Raw genomic sequence first — 20,368 nt, 5'->3', positions numbered from 1 at the left:
CTGGGCACAATCCTGACGTGCAGTGTTTATGAACGAATCCTGTGTGCAATCCTGACGTGCAGTGTTTATGAACGAATCCTGGGCACAATCCTGACGTGCAGTGTTTATGAACGAATCCTGTGTGCAATCCTGACGTGCAGTGTTTATGAACGAATCCTGTGTGCAATCCTGACGTGCAGTGTTTATGAACGAATCCTGTGTGCAATCCTGACGTCCAGTGTTTATGAACGAATCCTGTACGCAATCATGAAGGGTGGTGTCTATAAACAAATCCTGTGCACAATCCTGACGTGCAGTATTTGTAAATTAATCCTGTGCACAGTCCTGAAGTGCGGTGTTTATGAACGGAGTTATGGCCATGCACATTTCTGTTCCTGGAGAGAGCAGCAGAGCCCACTGGGAATTATGGGAATGTGTGTCCATATTACATGTAAATGATCTTTTCCTCTTTCCAGAGTTTTCTCTGTAGCTGTTTACTGGATTTTATCCGGTTGTGTGCATGTATTGCTTCTCTATCGGTGAAAGGTATTTATGGCTATTCCATAAACCTATTTAAGAACATGGAAGGATATCCTGTTGATGGAGAGTCCTGACACACGTTACTTGGCTGCAGAAACTTAAGCCACACATAGGCAGATGCTGAAACCCAGCAAGTATGGTGAATATAATCCATCAGTCTAACCTCCTCTACCCTAGTCGAAATCTGATCAAACTGCACGGTGGGTTTCTTCCAATTTCTAGCTATGACCCAAATTAAGGCACAGATCATCAAGTGATAAATACGTCTCCATTTTTTTGGTGCGCTCACATTAGGGGCTAGTAATAAAACATGTTTAGGTTCAAGTTCTATTGCCACAATTCAAATTTTGCATAGATTTATGTCATGACCGGTGACTTATTTTGCAGCATACAATCTTTTATCGCTATACCGTGTAACATTGTTTAACTAAAGTTAGTTAAATGATGGTTAGAGACATGCGACGATCAGAATCAGAATCATATTTATTTTGCCAAATACAGCAAGAGCTATATTCAGAATTATTTGTGGTACACATGGCATAGACATAGTATAGGAAGACAAGACGCACAACACAGACAATTTAGAACTGTAGTAATGGTATACAGGATCTTCTAAAAAAATTAGCATATTGTGATAAAGTTCATTATTTTTTGTAATGTACTGATAAACATTAGACTTTCATATATTTTAGATTCATTACACACAACTGAAGTAGTTCAAGCCTTGTATTGTTTTAATATTGATGATTTTGGCATACAGCTCATGAAAACTCAAAATTCCTATCTCAAAAAATTAGCATATTTCATCGGACCAATAAAAGAAAAGTGTTTTTAAAACAAAAAAAGTCAACCTTCAAATAATTATGTTCAGTTATGCACTCAATACTTGGTCGGGAATCCTTTTGCAGAAATGACTGCTTCAATGCGACGTTGGCATGAAGGCAATCAGCCTGTGGCACTGCTCAGGTGTTATGGAGGCCCAGGATTCTTCTATAGCGGCCTTAAGCTCATCCAGAGTGTTGGATTTTGCGTCTCTCAACTTTCTCTTCACAATATCCCACAGATTCTCTATGGGGATCAGGTCAGGGGAGTTGGCAGGCCAATTGAGCACAGTAATACCATGGTCAGTAAACCACTTACCAGTGGTTTTGGCGCTGTGAGCAGGTGCCAGGTCGTGCTGAAAAATGAAATCTTCATCTTCATAAAGCTTTCCAGCAGATGGAAGCATGAACCCACTTTTGAACCAGAAACAGCGGCAGAGGCGCCTGACCTGGGCTACAGAGAAGCAGCACTGGACTGTTGCTCAGTGGTCCAAAGTACTTTTTTCGGATGAAAGCAACTTTTACATGTCATTCGGAAATCAAGGTGCCAGAGTCTGGAGGAAGACGAGGGAGAGGGAAATGCCAAAATGCCTGAAGTCCAGTGTCAAGTACCCACAGTCAGTGATGGTCTGGGGTGCCATGTCAGCTGCTGGTGTTGGTCCACTGTGTTTTATCAAGGGCAGGGTCAATGCAGCTAGCTATCAGTAGATTTTGGAGCACTTCATGCTTCCATCTGCTGAAAAGCTTTATGGAGATGAAGATTTCATTTTTCAGCACGACCTGGCACCTGCTCACAGTGCCATAACCACTGGTAAAATGGTTTACTGACCATGGTATTACTGTGCTCAATTGTCCTGCCAACTCTCCTGACCTGAACCCCATAGAGAATCTGTGGGATGTTATGAAGAGAAAGTTGAGAGACGCAAGACCCAACACTCTGGATGAGCTTAAGGCCGCTATCGAAGCATCCTGGGCCTCCATAACACCTGAGCAGTGCCACAGGCTGATTGCCTCCATGCCACGCCGCATTTGAAGCAGTCATTTCTGCAAAAGGATTCCCGACCAAGTATTGAGTGCATAACTGAACATAATTATTTGACGGTAGACTTTTTTTTGTTTTAAAAACACTTTTCTTTTATTGGTCGGATGAAATATGCTAATTTTTTGATAGGAATTTTGAGTTTTCATGAGCTGTATGCCAAAATCATCAATATTAAAACGATAAAAGGCTTGAACTACTTCAGTTGTAGTGTAATGAATCTAAAATATATGAAAGTCTAATGTTTATCAGTACATTACAAAAAATAATGAACTTTATCACAATATGCTAATTTTTTGAGAAGATCCTGTACATGACAGAACTGGGTCGGCAGTTAGTGTTTCTTCCTGCCGTGCAGGAGCAGTCCAATAATAATAATAATAATAATAATGATGATGGTGGTCCCCGTACAGACCCTGGGCAGTGAGAACCAGAGCGGGCAGCGGCGAGAATTGACTGAGAGACCCCGCTAGTGCATGCCAGTAGGCGGGCCTGACGGGGGGAGGTTGGAGTTCAGCAGCCGAACCGCTTGGGGGAAGAAGGTGTTCTAGTGGTTTTGCATGGTATAGTCCTGTAGCGGCGGCCCAATGAGAGAAGCTCGAAGTAGCAACTGCCTGGGTGGGAGGGGTCGCGGGAGATCACAGTGGCCCTCTTCATCATCTTAGCGGAGTGGAGGAGATCAAGAGGTGGAAGAGGAGACCCGATGATTCTCTCCACATCAGTTATGACTCTACAGTTTGTGTTTATCGCTGGCCGTTGCGCCCGCGTGCCAGACAATGACTGAGGAGCAGAGGATGGATTCTATAGTGGCAGTATAGAAGCTGGTCAGCAGTTCCCTAGGCATGCCAAATCTTTTCAGTCTCTTCAGCGTTATGATGGAAACCATCGCGGACGCTGCTTCCGATCCTCGTATACGCCCATGCTAAATCTCGCGCCCTATGCCATCCTGTGTTCCATGGTAGAAGATGGATTAGGAAATGATCGCTCATCGGACCGTAGATCTTGATAAGTTCCCTGATCCATCTTCTTATGTCTTGTGGTACGTATTTAGCTTTAGAACCCTTCCAGGTTCCATTCTGCCATCCACAAACCAATCAGAGGCGCTCAGATGACAATTCTTGATATGCGTTGAGTTATGGATGCCAGGAAGGTGGGAGAAAGCTATACATCAACAGCCAAGATCCCCAGTCAAGGCTAGGAAAGGATTTAGTTGAGAACCGAGGTAACTGCAGGCTCCTGAGGTACTCCTACTTGCAGGAGGCCACTGCAGTGTCATTTCACCATTACTGGAAGTACCGTTGGTAGTAATGCTTGTTGAACACATTAGCGTCTGTTTTTCATTTTTTTTTGTGAATAAAGATTGAATATTCTATTTCATGTTATTTTACAGAACCCTGTTAAGAGCATACCAGACTCGCATGAAATCACGTTGCAGCATGGCTCCAAAACTGTGAGTACATCCTCATGACAAAAAGAGTAAAACCTGCTTGTGTGTTTCTATATGTAACATAATACAAGTGTTCTTCAAAACCTGGGGGGGGGGGGGGGGGGGGGAGCTTATTCTTCACAACCGTTGCAAAGACAAAAAGGAAGCAAAAATACATCTAAATGGAACAAGATTCTGATTAGCTGTTCTTGCTAAAGCACACCTGAAGTGAGAGGGTTATGGAGGTTGACATATTTATTTCTTTTTTTTTAGATGCACAATGCAGAATGCCTAGCTTTCCTAGCCACAGACCCTTAACAACCATGCAGATCAGATGTTTCTGACTGAAGACTGACTAGATTAGCTTCATGCTTGTTTCAGGTGTGATTCAGGCACTACTGATGCCAGAATGATCAGCAGGACTGCCACGCAACTGGTATTGTTTAACCTCTTGCCGAGTGCTCCACGCCAATTGGCGTGAGCTGTGCAGCAGCCCCAGGACCACTCCACGTCGATTGGCATGAATGGCTGGGCATGGGGTTTGCATGAGATCGCGCGCGCCGATGCTTGCGCATCTCCACATGGATGAAGGTGCTCCGCACCGCCATCAGTCTCCCGGTCGGCGAGGAGGGAAAAGGAGGGGGGATCACTTGTGTGCTGAGTTGTACGGCCCTGCAGCGAGGCCTTAAAGCTGCAGTGACCTATTTTAGTAAAAATGGCCTGGTCACTAGGGGGGGGTTTAACACCGCGGTCCTTAAGTGGTTAAAAGGAAATAAATATGGCAGCCTCCATATCCCTCTCACTTCAGGTGTCTTTTAAAGAGGATCTGTAACCTCAAAACATCCCCTGGGGGGTACTCACCTCGGGTGGGGGAAGCCTCCGGATCCTAATGAGGCTTCCCACGCCGTCCTCCGTCCCTCAGGGGTCTCGCTGCAGCCCTCCGTGAAAGATGACGTCAATATTTACCTTCCCGGCTCCTGCGCAGGCGCTCTGACGTCTGTCGGCTCCGAAGTAGGCGGAAATACCCGATCGCCGTCAGGTCTGCTCTACTGCGCAGGCGCAAGTTTCCGGTGCCTGCGCAGTAGAGCGGACCCGACTGAGATCGGGTATTTCCGTGTAGTTCGGAGCCGAGAGCAGCCACAGCGCCCCTGCTGGAGCCAGCAAGGGTAAATATTGAACTGACAGTCGGGTCTGTCGCCGGCTGTTCGGAGGGCTGCAGCGAGACCCCCGTGGGACAGAGGACGGCGTGGGAAGCCTCATTAGGATCCGGAGGCTTCCCCCACCAGAGGTGAGTACCCCCCAGGGGATGTTTTTGATGTTAGAGTCTCTTTAAAGTCTATTCCACCCTCCCAACCACCAATCCTCCATGTTGGGCCCTGCGGTCGACCGGCCCATTAGGGAGCCTTGCCCAAAGTCTCCATGCTGTTTAATGTACTGGCCTAAGCCATTAAAAGACAAGACACAACATTTATATTGCTTTTTTCTCCTGGTGGATTTAAAGCGCCAGACCTGCAGCCACTAGGACGCACTCTATAGGCAGCAGATGAAGGAGGATCCGCAAACTCAGTGGAATGGTAAAAGCTGGAACTCTTTATTGAAAAACCACATACAAGAGACAAAAAAAAAAGCCACAGGAACGACCGACACCTATCGGGCTCAGGATTCGCCCTTAATCATAGTTCTACTAAACCTGAAGGGGAGGTGGTAACTTTATAGCCGGAATGGGGGAGGGAGGGAAAACCCCCCGCCTCCACCGGCCAACAAAGAACACATCCCTCTTAAAGAGACAGGTACATATTGTTTAATACATTGCACTCTATAGGCAGTAGCAGTGTTAGGGAGTCTTGCCTAAGGACTCCTTATTGAAGAAGGTGCAGGCTTACTGAACCGGAAGAGCCAAGATCCGAACCTGGTCTCCAGTGTCAGAGGCAGAGCCCTTAACCAATACACTACCCAGCAAATGTATGTTGTGTGAGCAAGTAGCGTCTGCTTTTTGAAGCTGTGAGCCTCCAAATTGGGTCCTAAATCTTCTTCTAGAAAACTCTGACCTCTTACAAGAGACATTTGAAAGTGCCCAACAGAGTGATCCTAGGAGTCCTGTGATGAATAGGCCTTCTCTCAGTGGCAGATAAAAGAAGGTGACAGACAAGAGGGCCCTGTTCATGAACTGCAGAGGGAAATCCAGACTTTCTTCTGTCCCCCTGTGGATTCATGGCTCACTGACAATAGCACATGGTATTTGTGTGTAGTGACGGCAGGCTTCTGTCTCTGGTACAACTAGGGAGGTTTCTGAATTGCTCAGAGACGGGACAGCTGGTGACCAGGGATGACCCGAACAAGCACATGTGTTGTTAAGCACTGCGTTAATCATTGCTATATTGCAGGAAAGGATTAAAATTAGATGTAAAAGATTTTAGCACCTGCAAGGGACCAGATGATTTTTTTTAAATGTTTTGATAAAGATAGTCCCCGACTTAGAAACACCCGACTTATGAACGACCCACCGATTCCCGAAAATGTTAAGTTTTATTCTATGGGAACAAGTCAAAAACATTTTTTTTTTCAAAAAGACCTTGTAGTTTTTGAGAAAATTGATTTTAACAAGTCAAAGAAAAAACGTTTTTCAAAATTTAGCTGCCGTACACTGAGGGGAACAGATGTGACACAGTTAAGGGCAGAGGTGTCAAAGAGGGGGATACAGAATGCAGGGGGAACAGGTGACACAGAAGGGGACACTGGAGGCACGGGGGGCATAGAAGGGGGTACAGGAGACAGAGATGGCACAGTGTTTCGACTTATGGACATATACAGGTAAAAGTGAACAAAGCAACATTTTTAGCCCACAGGGCATCTCACTAGCCCATTAAAAATGCCTGCTAACAGTGTAGCTCATTATTAAAAAACCTTAAATTTTACCTCTTCTTTTTACATTTAAAAATGTAACAAAGGGTTTTATTACCCTACTTCCTAGGCCTGATGACCACAGGAATTTGAGGCAGATAAGGACTGATGTAATTATTTTATTGCACACATTAGCAGAGAGCAAACAAAAGCATCCATCAGCAGGGTGGGGAGATAGAACACTGTGCTTCAAATAGTTTAAAGAAGTCACAAATGCTATCTTCACACCTTCCCCTGGATAAATAAGTTCAGCTAGAAGGTTGGGGGATATCAGGGCAGCTCCTGTAGCTATTAGAAACCAGGAGAAACTGCAGAAAAAAAAGTCCTCTTCTCATTCGCTAAAGGAAACCTAAGCTGAAATGAAAGTAAAAGTTTCACTTACCGGGGTTTCTACTAGCCCCCTGCGGCCACCCTGTGCCCTTGCCATCCTGGAGTGATCCTCCGGTCTGCCGGAGCGGCTAAGTTTGGTTTTGGAGCGACTGGCCATTCGATGGGCAGTGCACCTGCGGCCCTGGCCATGCATGCCCTCACTCACGTCGCTGGGAACGTCCTGTGCAGACGCACTAGGAGTTTTCCTTGACTGGCCAGTCACTCCAAAACGAAACTTAGCTGCTCCGGGGGACCGTTCCAGGATGACGCGGCACAGGGCGGCTTCAGGGGACTGGTAGAAGACCTAGGTAAGTTAAACTTTTTTTTTTTTTTTTTTTCATTTCGGTTTAGGTACACTTTAACTGGGGACTACCTGTATGTATAAGCTCAGAACTAAAAAGTGGGTGTACATTCTGTTTCTAATTACTGTAAACATAAATCAGTATTTCAATTGGATTAGCATTCATTATTTCTATTACATTGTATGTTGCCTTGTTTTTTAAATCAAACCGTAGTTCAGGTCATTGGGTTTACTCGATGCTGCTTGGACGAGAATAGCCCACCCAAACATTTTGTTAATATCTGGGTTAAATGTCCTACTCACAGTGTTTAGATCCACCACCACTGTGTAGGAGGAGAGCATTTAGTCTAAGGGCGGCAGACTAGATAAGATCTTCTTACCAGGTGTTTATTCTTCCAGTAGGACGGCTGAGTGCTGGCTATTTCTAGCCTTTCTCCCAATAATATCTTTCTGCAGCATTTATTCATTTTTCCTTTTCTGATTGTGATCTGGTGTATAGTTCTATATCATATCTAAAGCACATCCAATAAATGGATGCCTGTACATTCTTGCAACGTAGGTCTCTGCCAATCAGCCTGCTCTACTCTATGGAAAATGCAGAGAAGAGGAAAGGCCCGCACGTTGTCCTACAATCAGAATCCTTTATTATGGACGTATCCAAAATTCATAAAACATAATCACGCAGCACAGTTTTATGAATTTTGGATACGTCCATAATAAAGGATTGTGATTTTAGGACAACGTGCGGGCCTTTCCTCTTTTCTGCATTTTCCTTGGAGTTGGCCGTCGTGGTCCTGGCACTGTCCTGGGTGGTGTGAGCGGTGTTGTGGTGTTTCCTTTCTATGGAAAATGGACAGATAGAAAAACCAGGCAAAAGTGGCCAGTCAGCAGCTGACGGGGGACACCTGTACACGTTTGAAAAGGCTCCTAAAATGATCTTAAACAAACATTCGAGAAGTGTGTTTTAAAGCACACCTGAACTGGTAAGAAAAAAGGGAGTTTTGATTACCTGGGACTTCGCTTTCAGGCATATCGTTCCCATGCCACCCTTCTCCACCTCCTCCTTTGTCCGCAATTGCCCCAGGAAAGTCCTTATGTCCGGGGCCAACTCCGCATGGGCAGCCCGGCCGTGCGCGCTCCCCTTGTGTGTGCAGTATTACTGCCTAAGCGGAGAACGGAGCGAGACAGGAGAGCGTGCCTGGCCGGACTTTGCATGCGCCGACTGTACGACTTACCGGAGCCAGTTGCGGGCAAACAAGGAGGTGGAGGAGGATGGCGTGGGAGCAATATGCCTGAAAGAGGCTGGAGGAAGCCCCGGGTATGTCCAATATATATGTGTGTGTGTGTGTGTGCGTGTGCGTGCGTGCGTGCGTGTGTGTGTATAGTGTGTATATACGTATATATGTCCCCATCTCTGGTACACCATGTGTTTAGGAGTTACTATATGTTTGGAGGGAAGGTTAGGGTTGGGCATCATGAAGGGATTTATATTGGTAGAAGAGGTTAGATTAACCACTTAAGGACTGCCCCCAGCCGATGGGCGGCGGCAAAGTCCGGGCCCAAACGACCGCAATACGCCCATCGGCGGGGGCGGCTGCGGGAGTGGTTATGCGGCGATCGCGTCATTCGTGACGCGATCAGCCGCCGGGGACTGGCTCCGCCCACCGCTCGTAGTAACCCGCCGGCCGTTCGGAAGCGCCGGCGGGTTACTAGCACCCGGATCGCCGCACTTACATTGTATAATAGGCTTTGTAATGTATACAAAGCCTATTATACTGGCTGCCTCCTGCCCTGGTGGTCCCAGTGTCCGAGGGACCACCAGGGCAGGCTGCAGCCACCCTAGTCTGCACCCAAGCACACTGATTTCCCTCCCCCTGCCCCCTGATCGCCCACAGCACCCCTCAGACCCCCCCCTGCCCACCCCCCAGACCACTGTTTGCACCCAGTCACCCCCCTAATCACCCATCAATCACTCCCTGTCACTATCTGTCAACGCCATTTTTTTTTATCCCCCCCCCTGCCCACTGCCCCCTCCTGATCACCCCCCCACCCCTCAGATTCTCCCCAGACCCCTCCCCCCGTGTACTGTATGCATCTATCCCCCCTGATCACCTGTCAATCACCTGTCAATCACCCGTCAATCACCAGTCAATCACCCCCTGTCTCTGCTACCCATCAATCAGCCCCTAACCTGCCCCTTGCGGGCAATCTGATCACCCACCCACACCAATAGATCGCCCGCAGATCCGACATCAGATCACCTCCCAAATCCATTGTTTACATCTATTCTCTCCTCTAAACACCCACTAATTACCCATCAATCACCTATCAATCACCCCCTATCACCACCTGTCACTGTTACCCATCAGATTAGACCCTAATCTACCCCTTGCGGGCACCCAATCACCCGCCCACACGCTCAGATTGCCCTCAGACCCCCCTTTATCAATTCGCCAGTGCAATATTTACATCTGTTATTCCCTGTAATAACCCACTGATCACCTGTCAATCACCTATCAATCACCCCCTGTCACTGCCACCCATCAATCACCCCCTGTCACTGCCACCCATCAATCAGCCCCTAACCTGCCCCTTGCGGGCAATCTGATCACCCACCCACACCAATAGATCGCCCGCAGATCCGACATCAGATCACCTCCCAAATCCATTGTTTACATCTATTCTCTCCTCTAAACACCCACTAATTACCCATCAATCACCCCCTATCACCACCTGTCACGGTTACCCATCAGATTAGACCCTAATCTGCCCCTTGCGGGCACCCAATCACCCGCCCACACCTCAGAACGTCCTCAGACCCCAGCCCTGATCACCTCGCTAGTGCATTGCTTGCATCTATTTCCCCCCTCTAATCACACCTTGAGACACCCATCAATCACCTCCTGTCACCCCCTAGCACACCTACCCATCAGATCAGGCCCTAATTTGCCCCGTGTGGGCTCCTGATCACTCGGCCAAACCCTCAGGTCCCCCTCAGACCCCCTTCCGATCACCTCCCCAGTGCATTGATTGCATCTATTTTCCCCTCTAACCGCCCCCTGAGACACCCATCAATCACCTCCTGTCACCCCCTAGCACTCCTATCCATCAGATCAGGCCCAAAACATCCTGTCATCTAAGAGGCCACCCTGCTTATGACCGGTTCCACAAAATTTGCCCCCTCATAGACCACCTGTCATCAAAATTTGCAGATGCTTATACCCCTGATCAGTCATTTTGAGAAATTTGGTTTCCAGACTACTCACAGTTTTGGGCCCGTAAAATGCCAGGGCAGTATAGGAACCCCACAAGTGACCCCATTTTAGAAAGAAGACACCCCAAGGTATTCTGTTAGGTGTATGATGAGTTCATAGAAGATTTTATTTTTTGTCACAAGTTAGCGGAAATTGATATGTATTGTTTTTTTTTCACAAAGTGTCATTTTCCGCTAACTTGTGACAAAAAAAAAAATCTTCTATGAACTCACCATACTCCTAACAGAATACCTTGGGGTGTCTTCTTTCTAAAATGAGGTCACTTGTGGGGTTCCTATACTGCCCTGGCATTTAAGGGGCCCTAAACCGTGAGCAGTAGTCTAGAATCCAAAGGCCTCAAAATGACCTGTGAATAGGACGTTAGGCCCCTTAGCGCACCTAGGTTGCAAAAAAGTGTCACACATGTGGTATCGCCGTACTCAGAAGAAGTAGTATATTGTGTTTTGGGGTGTATTTTTACACATACCCATGCTGGGTGGGAGAAATCTCTCTGTAAAAGGACAATTGTGTGTAAAAAAAAATCAAACAATTGTCATTTACAGAGATATTTCTCCCACCCAGCATGGGTATGTGTAAAAATACACCCCAAAACACATTATACTACTTCTCCTGAGTACGGCGGTACCACATGTGTGGCACTTTTTTGCACCCTAAGTGCGCTAAGAGGCCCAAAGTCCAATGAGTACCTTTAGGATTTCACAGGTCATTTTGCGACATTTGGTTTCAAGACTACTCCTCACGGTTTAGGGCCCCTAAAATGCCAGGGCAGTATAGGAACCCCACAAATGACCCCATTTTAGAAAGAAGACACCCCAAGGTATTCCGTTAGGAGTATGGTGAGTTCATAGAAGATTTTATTTTTTGTCACAAGTTAGCGGAAAATGACACTTTGTGAAAAAAAAACAATTAAAATCAATTTCCGCTAACTTGTGACAAAAAAAAAATCTTCTATGAACTCACCATCCTCCTAACGGAATACCTTGGGGTGTCTTCTTTCTAAAATGGGGTAATTTGTGGGGTTCCTATACTGTCCTGGCATTTTAGGGGCCCTAAACCGTGAGGAGTAGTCTTGAAACGAAATTTCTCAAAATGACCTGTGAAATCCTAAAGGTACTAATTGAACTTTGGGCCCCTTAGCGCAGTTAGGGTGCAAAAAAGTGCCACACATGTGGTATCGCCGTACTCAGGAGAAGTAGTATAATGTGTTTTGGGGTGTATTTTTCCACATACCCATGCTGAGTGGCAGAAATATCTCTATAAATAGACAATTGTGTGTAAAAAAAATAAAACAATTGTCATTTATGGAGATATTTCTCCCACCCAGCATGGGTATGTGTAAAAATACACCCCAAAACACATTATACTACTTCTCCTGAGTACGGCAATACCACATGTGTGGCACTTTTTTGCAGCCTAACTGCGCTAAGGGGCCAAAAGTCCAATGAGCATCTTTAGGCTTTACAGGGGTGCTTACAATTAGGCACCCACCAAAATGCCAGGACAGTGAACACACCCCACAAATGACCCCATTTTGGAAAGTAGACACTTCAAGGTATTCAGAGAGGAGCATAGTGAGTCCGTGGCAGATTTCATTTTTTTTTGTTGCAAGTTAGAAGAAATGGAAACTTTTTTTTTTTCTTTTTTTTGTCAGAAAGTGTCATTTTCCGCTAACTTGTGACAAAAAATAAAATCTTCTATGAACTCACCATGCCTCTCACTGAATACTTTGGGATGTCTTCTTTCCAAAATGGGGTCATTTGGGGGGTATTTGTACTATCCTGGAATTTTAGCCCCTCATGAAACCTGACAGGTGCGCAGAAAAGTCAGAGATGCTTGAAAATGGGAAAATTCACTTTTGGCACCATAGTTTGTAAACGCTATAACTTTTACCCAAACCAATAAATATACACTGAATGGGTTTTTTTTTTTATCAAAAACATGTTTGTCCACATTTTTCGCGCTGCATGTATACAGAAATTTTACTTTATTTGAAAAATGTCAGCACAGAAAGTTAAAAAAATCATTTTTTTGCCAAAATTCATGTCTTTTTTGATGAATAGAATAAAAAGTAAAAATCGCAGGAGCAATCAAATAGCATCAAAAGAAAGCTTTTATTAGTGACAAGAAAAGGAGGTAAAATTCATTTAGGTGGTAGGTTGTATGACCGAGCAATAAACCGTGAAAGCTGCAGTGGTCTGAATGGAAAAAAAGTGCCTGGTCCTTAAGGGGTAGAAAGACTGTGGTCCTGAAGTGGTTAAGCAGTTTACAATAGGGGAAGATGTGCTGGGTTACCCAGTAAGAAGGAGAAGGTCATGGTTTAGGGATAGCTGATCCACAGTCAACAGAAAGCCTCTACATACTTGGAGCCAGTTCAGGCGGGCGCCTAAACCAGCAGCCTGCACCACCGCGGCATCTCGGATAAATGCTTTTCTGCAAGCATGCAGAAAAGCTTTTGGCTATTTACAGCGGCGCTTCCCATTGTTTGCATGTTTCCTTCTTTAGTGGGACATGGAAGCTGCACGGTTACTGATCCTGGACGCTGCAGGTTGTGTTCAGGAAAGATCAAGAGGACACAAAAAATTGGGATCGAAACACTGCGTTTGCGCAAAAAAACCCACTGTCCATTCATTGGAATGGGCAGCGCTTAAACGTCGTCTGTGTGAACCGGCCCTAGAATATCAGCATAACGTATTACCGATCATCCATCGGTGTCAGCTGGTGTCTAAATTGCCTTGCATACAGATGTAATTTACATGCTTTGATGGTAATTGATGTTGTTCTACATTATGGTGTTGAAGGCTGTGGTTTGTCACCATAGGTATCTGCGCTGGGGTTGGACCCATCTGGTGCCCGTTTGGTGACCGGAGGGTATGACTACGATGTGAAGTTCTGGGATTTTGCCGGCATGGATGCATCTCTACAAGCTTTCCGCTCTCACCAGCCTTGTGAATAGTACGTTTAAGCTAAAAGGGAGAAGTATATAGTGGGGATTGGTCAGTCCCATTTGTTTGAATTTACTAATGCATAGAGTAGTTTAGATAATGTTTTATTTTTAAGAATATTATTTTAATAGTTTGAATTGCTTAAATGTCCTATTAAAGTGGATCCGAGATAAACTTTTACTCATTGCATAATTGTGTTCCTTTCATATAGTTTAGAGGGCATTCCTCAAGTCAAATACTTTTTTTGTTTTGGTTTAATACTCCCTATAAACTAAACAAGCCTCGCGTACAGCTTCTCCAGAGAACATTGGCACTCTAAGCCTTAGTAGCAAGGGCTTATGGGAGCTCAGTCTGGGCAGGAGGAGGAGGTTACTAGCCAGAGATTTCAGAGGCAGAGGGGAGGAGAGAGGAGGGGAGGAGAGAGGAGTGGAGTTTTTACAGGCTGAGGGCTGGAGATGCAGAGCAGCTTGCCTGTGTGTAATGTGACAAACAGAACATGGCTGGCCTCATTGTATCACAGGAATAAATAATCATAAACTGTTGAAGCTTTTTGTCGCTAGATTTGCTGTGTAAACTATCTTAACTTTGGGTAAGATTATATATATATATATATATATATATATATATATATATATATATATATATATATATATATATATATATATATAGACCATTTACTTGTTATAGATAGTTTTTCATCTCGGATCCGCTTTAAAGGGACTCCGAGCTCAACTTAAAAAGGAAAATAGTACTCACCCGGGGCTTTCTCCAGCCCAGTGCTGGTCGGGAGGTCCCACGACGGCGTCCTGGCTGCTCTCCTAGGCCCCGCTCCGGAATGGCTGCCCGGCAGTAGCCCGGTGACACTCAGCCGAGTGTCGGGCTCCTTCTTCCGCGTATGACGCGGCTGACGTCACCACGCCGGCCGCCTCGCGTCATCACGGCGGCCGGCGCGGCAGAATCGCGCATGCGCAGTACTTTCACGCCGGCCGCCGTGATGACGCGAGGCGGCCGGCGTGGTGGGACCTTCCGACCAGCACTGGGCCGGAGAAAGCCCCGGGTGAGTACTATTTTCCTTTTTAAGTTGAGCTCGGAGGCCCTTTAAGCCCTCTGCTGATTTTTTTTTTTTGCCATTTGGAAGCGGCGCTGTACAGACTACAATGCTACGTAAACCACATTTGAATATGTATTGCTTACAATGCAAATTGAATTACAGGATTTGAAAGATTTGAAGTTATTGCTTTCCCAGCAAGCTCATGGTGAACCAGAACTCCTAAGAGTGTGAAAGGGGCTGAAAGAGACCAAAAAGTCCTCTTAGTAAAATTCTATGCACAACAGAAGTTTGCCTTCTTAAAGCAGAAGATATTTGGGATTATTCAGGTTGGAGTGAGCATATGAGGCATCCCACAATGCATTTCTGCTGAATATGCAAATTGCCCTTTCTTGCCCCGAAAGCTAAACACACCTCCAGGTGGCTTGTAAAATTAACAAGCTGACACATCATTGCATTCCAGCGGTTCTAGAGATGTGTTTAGCTTTCGGGGGCAAGAAAGGGGTGTTTGCATAGTCAGCAGAGATGCATTGCGGGATACCTCATATGTTCACTCCAACCTAAATAATTGCAAATACCTTTTGAGACTTAAAGCGGAACTGAAGATCTTAAAAAAAACAGAGTTTCACTTACCTGGGGCTTTTGCCAGCCCCTTGCAGCCTTCTTGTCCTACGCAGGTCCTCCATGATCCTCCGTTCTCCCCCCACCAGCTAGTTTCGTTACTGTTGACTTGTAAGTCGATGGTGCCTGCTCGCCCTAGGCTACGCATAGCTTTCTTTGCGTTCCAGCCCGCAAAAGCATCCTGCGCTAATAGCCTTCCTGTTCTTCCTACGGTCCCCGTGTTCCAGCGATATCTCCTCTGGTCCAATCTCCCACTGCGGGAGGGTTTTGGAAGTCTTCAGGATCCCGAGTGCTCCTGAAGATGGGTGGCTTCATACTGCGAATGCACAAGAGAACGCGCTCACGCATGCGCACTACGGAGCCACCCGTCTTCGGGTGCACTCAGGATCCTGAAGACTTCCGAAGCCTCCCGTAGCGGTAGAGAGCAGTCTACTACCCGTCGGTCAGAGACTGCTAACGGGGTAGCCAGCGCTGGACCAAGGGGAGCAGGAGAGGAATGGGAAGGCTCTATAGGACCCAAATCCTTCTCCCTCCTTAGGTAAGTATTTTTTTTTTAATATTTGAAATACGATGCAGGTTCACTTCAAAGGACACATCAGAGCACGCTGAAAATACAAAAAATCCACTTACCTCGAGTTTCGTCTAGCCACTGCCAGCCAGCCCGTGGCTTCGCCGCAGCTCTGCTCATCGCCGGTGACCCGGGGACATCATCCGGACCGTACTGCCTAGGTGCAGTAGTTCTGCGCCTGCGCAGTACTGTCAAGATAACATCAGTGAGCCGCATGCTGGAGAGCAGGAGAAGCTGGCTCGGATGTCGGAATCTGCACCGGAGGGGACCGGGAGCCACCGGAGTGCGGCGCGGGCACAGGACGGCTGCAAGGGGCTGGAGAAAGCCCGAGGTAAGTGGATTTTTTATTTTAATGTTGCTCTGACCTTCCCTTTAAGTACCCTAGCCCCTAGACTAACATTGGTTCTCAATTATTCTATGCAGAAAACACAAACGAAAACAGACAAGTGTAAATCCTGCCTAAAGGAATCTATTTACAGGTCGTCTCCTCACCACCTTCCCCCCCCTTTCCTGTCCTGGTATGAAATGCCAGCTCCAGAAAATTGTATGAAAGTGGAGTTTCCATCTAAGCGGCATGCTTCAGATCTATTGGCTTTCACACAGTGCAGTGATTTATAGAGGAAGGCTGCAGCTGCGGCTGTCTGTGTGTAACACTAGATGGTGCAGAGTGCAACTTTTTACTATGCACAGCCTGGTATTAATTAGCCTCATGCTGGGGACCTCCCTGTTTCTAATATGTGATTAATAGAGGCAGAAAATTGCTCCTTCATTTATTAAGATGTCAGCAACCATCTCAGCCAGTGAAAGCTTTAAAAAAAATGCATGCCGTTTAACGAAGAAAGATGAGCGTCTGCTAAGCGGATGCTTCAGACTCAAGTCAAAGTGGACCTGAAGTCAGAACTTCTGTGCTTTAAAAGATAAGCAACAGCATAATGACCTTTAAAGAAAAAACATAATTTATTTGTTATAGCTTACAGAACTCCTGCAATAATTCTGCAGTGTGTCTACTTCCTGCTTTCATGGAAGCAGAGAAAGGGTTATTCTCCTGTGTGTACATATTAGCTGAAGCTGCGGAATTCCTGTGCTGACACAGCCGAGAGACCAAATTACACTTGTGATTACTTACAGGTGAGCGGGGTATTAGACAGGCTCTTCTCTCTAAAAACTTACAGGGTGGATTTCTCTGTGTTTTCCTTCTGTCCTGTGCAAGAGTTCCAGTCCACTTTAAATGTGGTCTTGGTAGGGCACATATATCTCCTCCTTGTTAGGGATGCCAGTTGTAGCTGTGCTCAGCATGGTCGTTTTGTCTAGTGATGGACTCCCGAATAATGAGTCCTTAAGGACTCAAATACGTAATTCAAATGAGCCGTAATTGCTGAAGCAGTGCGGCTGGATAAGGCGATATCTACCCATAATGCTGCCATCCTGCCTGCACTCCAAATAGCTTGCACGCGTCCTATTAGACGCATTCCAAGCCTCACTACGTGCACTTCCTCCTTCTAGCCGGAAAGAGGAAGTGCGCGTAGTGAGGCTTGCAACGCGACCAATAGGACACGTGCAAGCTATTTAGAGCGCAGGCAGGATGACGGCATTATGGGTAGATAACGCCTTATCATCCAGCCGCACAGCTGCAGCAATTACGGCTCATTTGAATTACAAATTCGAGTCCTTAAAGAGACTCTGTAACAAAATTTTCAGCCTTATTTCTTCTATCTTATAAGTTCCTATATCTGTTCTAATGTGGTCTGGCTTATTGCAGCCTTTCCTAGTTGCACTGTCTCTGTAATATATCGAATCTTCTTTTCTTTGTCAAGCCTTGTCGAGCCAGATAGGAATGCACTGCCTCTGCTGTGATAGGGAGAAGTTATGCATGCCCCCTCCACACCCCATGCACAGAGCGTGTGTGTGCTTTGTTTATTAGTCACAGAGAGCTCTCTGCTCTCAATTTCAGCTTGTCTGAGGGGGAAGGGAGCTTCCCATGCTGAGAAACTGAGAAATATATATATTTATATATACACACACACACACACACACACACACACACACACACACACACACACACACACACACACACACACACACACACACACACACACACACACACACACACACACACACACATCACTTCATGGTTAGCGGCCATATTTGTTTGTTTGTAAACACTGTCTAAAACTGGCGATTAAAAGCCAGGATCACGGCGGGGAGCGGAGGAAATGGCAAAGAGGGATCCAGGAGATCACAGTGACTCGATTGGTATGTTTTTTTTATTGTACAAATCGGACAGTAAAGATTTTCTTTGAGGACTCGTTATTATTCGTGAGACCAACACTAGTTGTGCCTATTTTCTCACTAATCTAAATTGTGAAAAGCACTGTCTTTGCTCTGCACATTAAGGCCTCTTTTCCACAAGCTGACAGACCCCAGCTGCTGGCCACAAGCGCAATTCAACTGCAATTACATGCAGCGAATGAAAGGGTTTGGTAACAATGCACGTCATGCTTGACACACGGCGGCATTACCTGGCAGCTAAAAACCATCTCATGTCACATCTGAGATGCAACTCCATGGGAATCAGGGCTGTCCACTGCCAGTGCCAAATGCTAGCAAGTTCCTAAAACACGGTGCTTAGGGGTAATATATGACTTTTCTCTCTCTTTTATTCCTCATATTCACTAACTAACCAGCTCCTGTCCTCTTCAGCTCAAAAACATATCTTCCATCCAACCTTTTCTCACTTAGGACACTACTAGAATGTTAATACATGTTCTTATAATCTCTCGTCTGGTCTATTGTAACATACTACTTTATGGACTACCAACTAACAACACCGCTCCAATCTCTACTGAACTCATCTGCTCGTCCCATTCACCTTTCTGCTCAATCTTCCTCTGCTGCTCCTCTCTGTCAAGCTCTCTTCATTGGTTACCGGTTAATCAGAGGATCCATTTCAAACACTTAGAGACACTGAAGCGAAAAATAAATCATGATATTATGAATTGTATGTGTAGTACGGATAATTACTAGAACATTAGAAGCAAAGAAAATATTCTCATATTTTTTTTTTCAGATAGTTTTTTTTTTTTTTTTTTTATAACATTGCATCATTCTCTAATATTTGCAGTTTACACACTACTCAGCATGCTAAATGATTTTACAGAGCAGGCTAGTGAACTTTTGAACTGTTCTCTGGGGAAGAAAAAACAATACGATGACTGACAGTTGAGATAATAAGCTTCAGAAGACAGAGCTCTCTGCCACTTTGAAAGTAGTGGAGCTCAATGGCTTTTTTTGCATAGATAACTGGAGTTTCTTAACTTTTCCTGTACTGGAAACAATATTAGACTCCTATCTCTGCTGCTAATGTTTTAGTTCTTAACTGTACTACACATACCAATCATGTCATAATTTTTTTTTTCGCTTCAGTGTCTCTTTAACCTTAACCTACAAAGCTCTCCACAATCTCTCTCCCTCATACATCTCCTCACTAGTTTCCGGATACCAACCCAACTGCAATCTCAGATCTGCACATGAGCTTCTTTTTTGTCTTCTAGAATCACCTCCTCGCATTGACGTATACAAGATTTCGCACATACTTCACCCCTCCTTTGGAATGCCCTTCCACAACACATCTGTCACTCTCCAACCACTGATCTCTTTAAACGCTCCCTCAAAACTCACTTTTTTCCAATAAGCATATCTTGGCCATTCCCCCTTTGACCTTATGCCAAATTGCATTCCCACTAGATATCCTAAAATGCCCTCTAGGTATGATTATTGTATACTACCCCACCTCTTGTCCCCACTCCCATTTCTTTAGATTGTAAGCTCACAAGGGCAGGGCTCTCTCCCCCTTTTGTGTCTTGGAATTTGTTATACATTTTATTCATCATGTTCCTTTTGTCATTGTAAAGCCCAATGTACACAATACGATTCTTTGTGCAATTCGATTACGATTCTATTTACGTTCAGATTAACCTCCCTGGCGGTTTATTAAAATCCGCCAGGGGGCAGCAAATACGTTTTTTTAAAAAAAAAAAAATTTCTTTTTCATGTAGCGAGACAATGTCTCGCTACATGATAGCCGCTGCCGAGCGGCATCCCCCCAGCCCCTCCGATCGCCTTCGGCGATCAGAGATCAAGAGATCCCGTTCAAAGAACGGGATCTCTTGGAGGGCTTCCCCCGTCGCCATGGCGACGGGGCGGGATGCCGTCACCGACGTCATCGACGTCGTGACGTCAAAGGGGAATCCGATCCACCCCACGGCGCTGCCTGGCACTGATTGGCCAGGCAGCGCACGGGGTCTGGGGGGGGGGGGGCGGCTGCGGCGACGCGTATAGCGGCGGATCGGCGGGTAGCGGCGGCGATCGGAGGTTACACGCAGCTAGCAAAGTGCTAGCTGCGTGTAACAAAAAAAAAATTATGCAAATCGGCCCAGCGGGGCCTGAGCGGTGCCTCCCGGCGGCATAGCCCGAACTCAGTTCGGGCTTACCGCCAGGGAGGTTAAATCCGACATGTCCGATCAGAATTCAATTCAGTT

At 45.9% G+C, this 20,368-nt stretch overlaps 1 protein-coding gene across 4 annotated transcripts in view; it reads left to right on the top strand.

The window, feature by feature from the left end:
* WDR70 (WD repeat domain 70) overlaps nucleotides 1-20,368 on the top strand; it is a 345,359-nt gene that overhangs the window by 51,410 nt on the left and 273,581 nt on the right. For 3 of the 4 annotated variants that reach the window (XR_011023493.1, XM_068250618.1, XM_068250610.1), the window contains 2 exons: nucleotides 3,770-3,829; nucleotides 13,470-13,603. Coding sequence is in view for 3 of the 4 variants with exons in the window: in XM_068250618.1 (XP_068106719.1) it covers nucleotides 3,770-3,829; nucleotides 13,470-13,603 (194 nt within the window). In the remaining variant the exon portion in view is untranslated. The remainder of the gene's footprint in view (nucleotides 1-3,769; nucleotides 3,830-13,469; nucleotides 13,604-20,368) is intronic. The other variant, XM_068250633.1, reaches the window with a different exon arrangement.

Source organism: Hyperolius riggenbachi, chromosome 1, assembly GCF_040937935.1.
Source record: "Hyperolius riggenbachi isolate aHypRig1 chromosome 1, aHypRig1.pri, whole genome shotgun sequence".
Lineage (NCBI taxonomy): Eukaryota > Metazoa > Chordata > Amphibia > Anura > Hyperoliidae > Hyperolius > Hyperolius riggenbachi.
The sequence above is the reverse complement of the archived record's forward strand: the minus strand, read 5'-3'. Positions and strand labels throughout refer to the sequence as shown.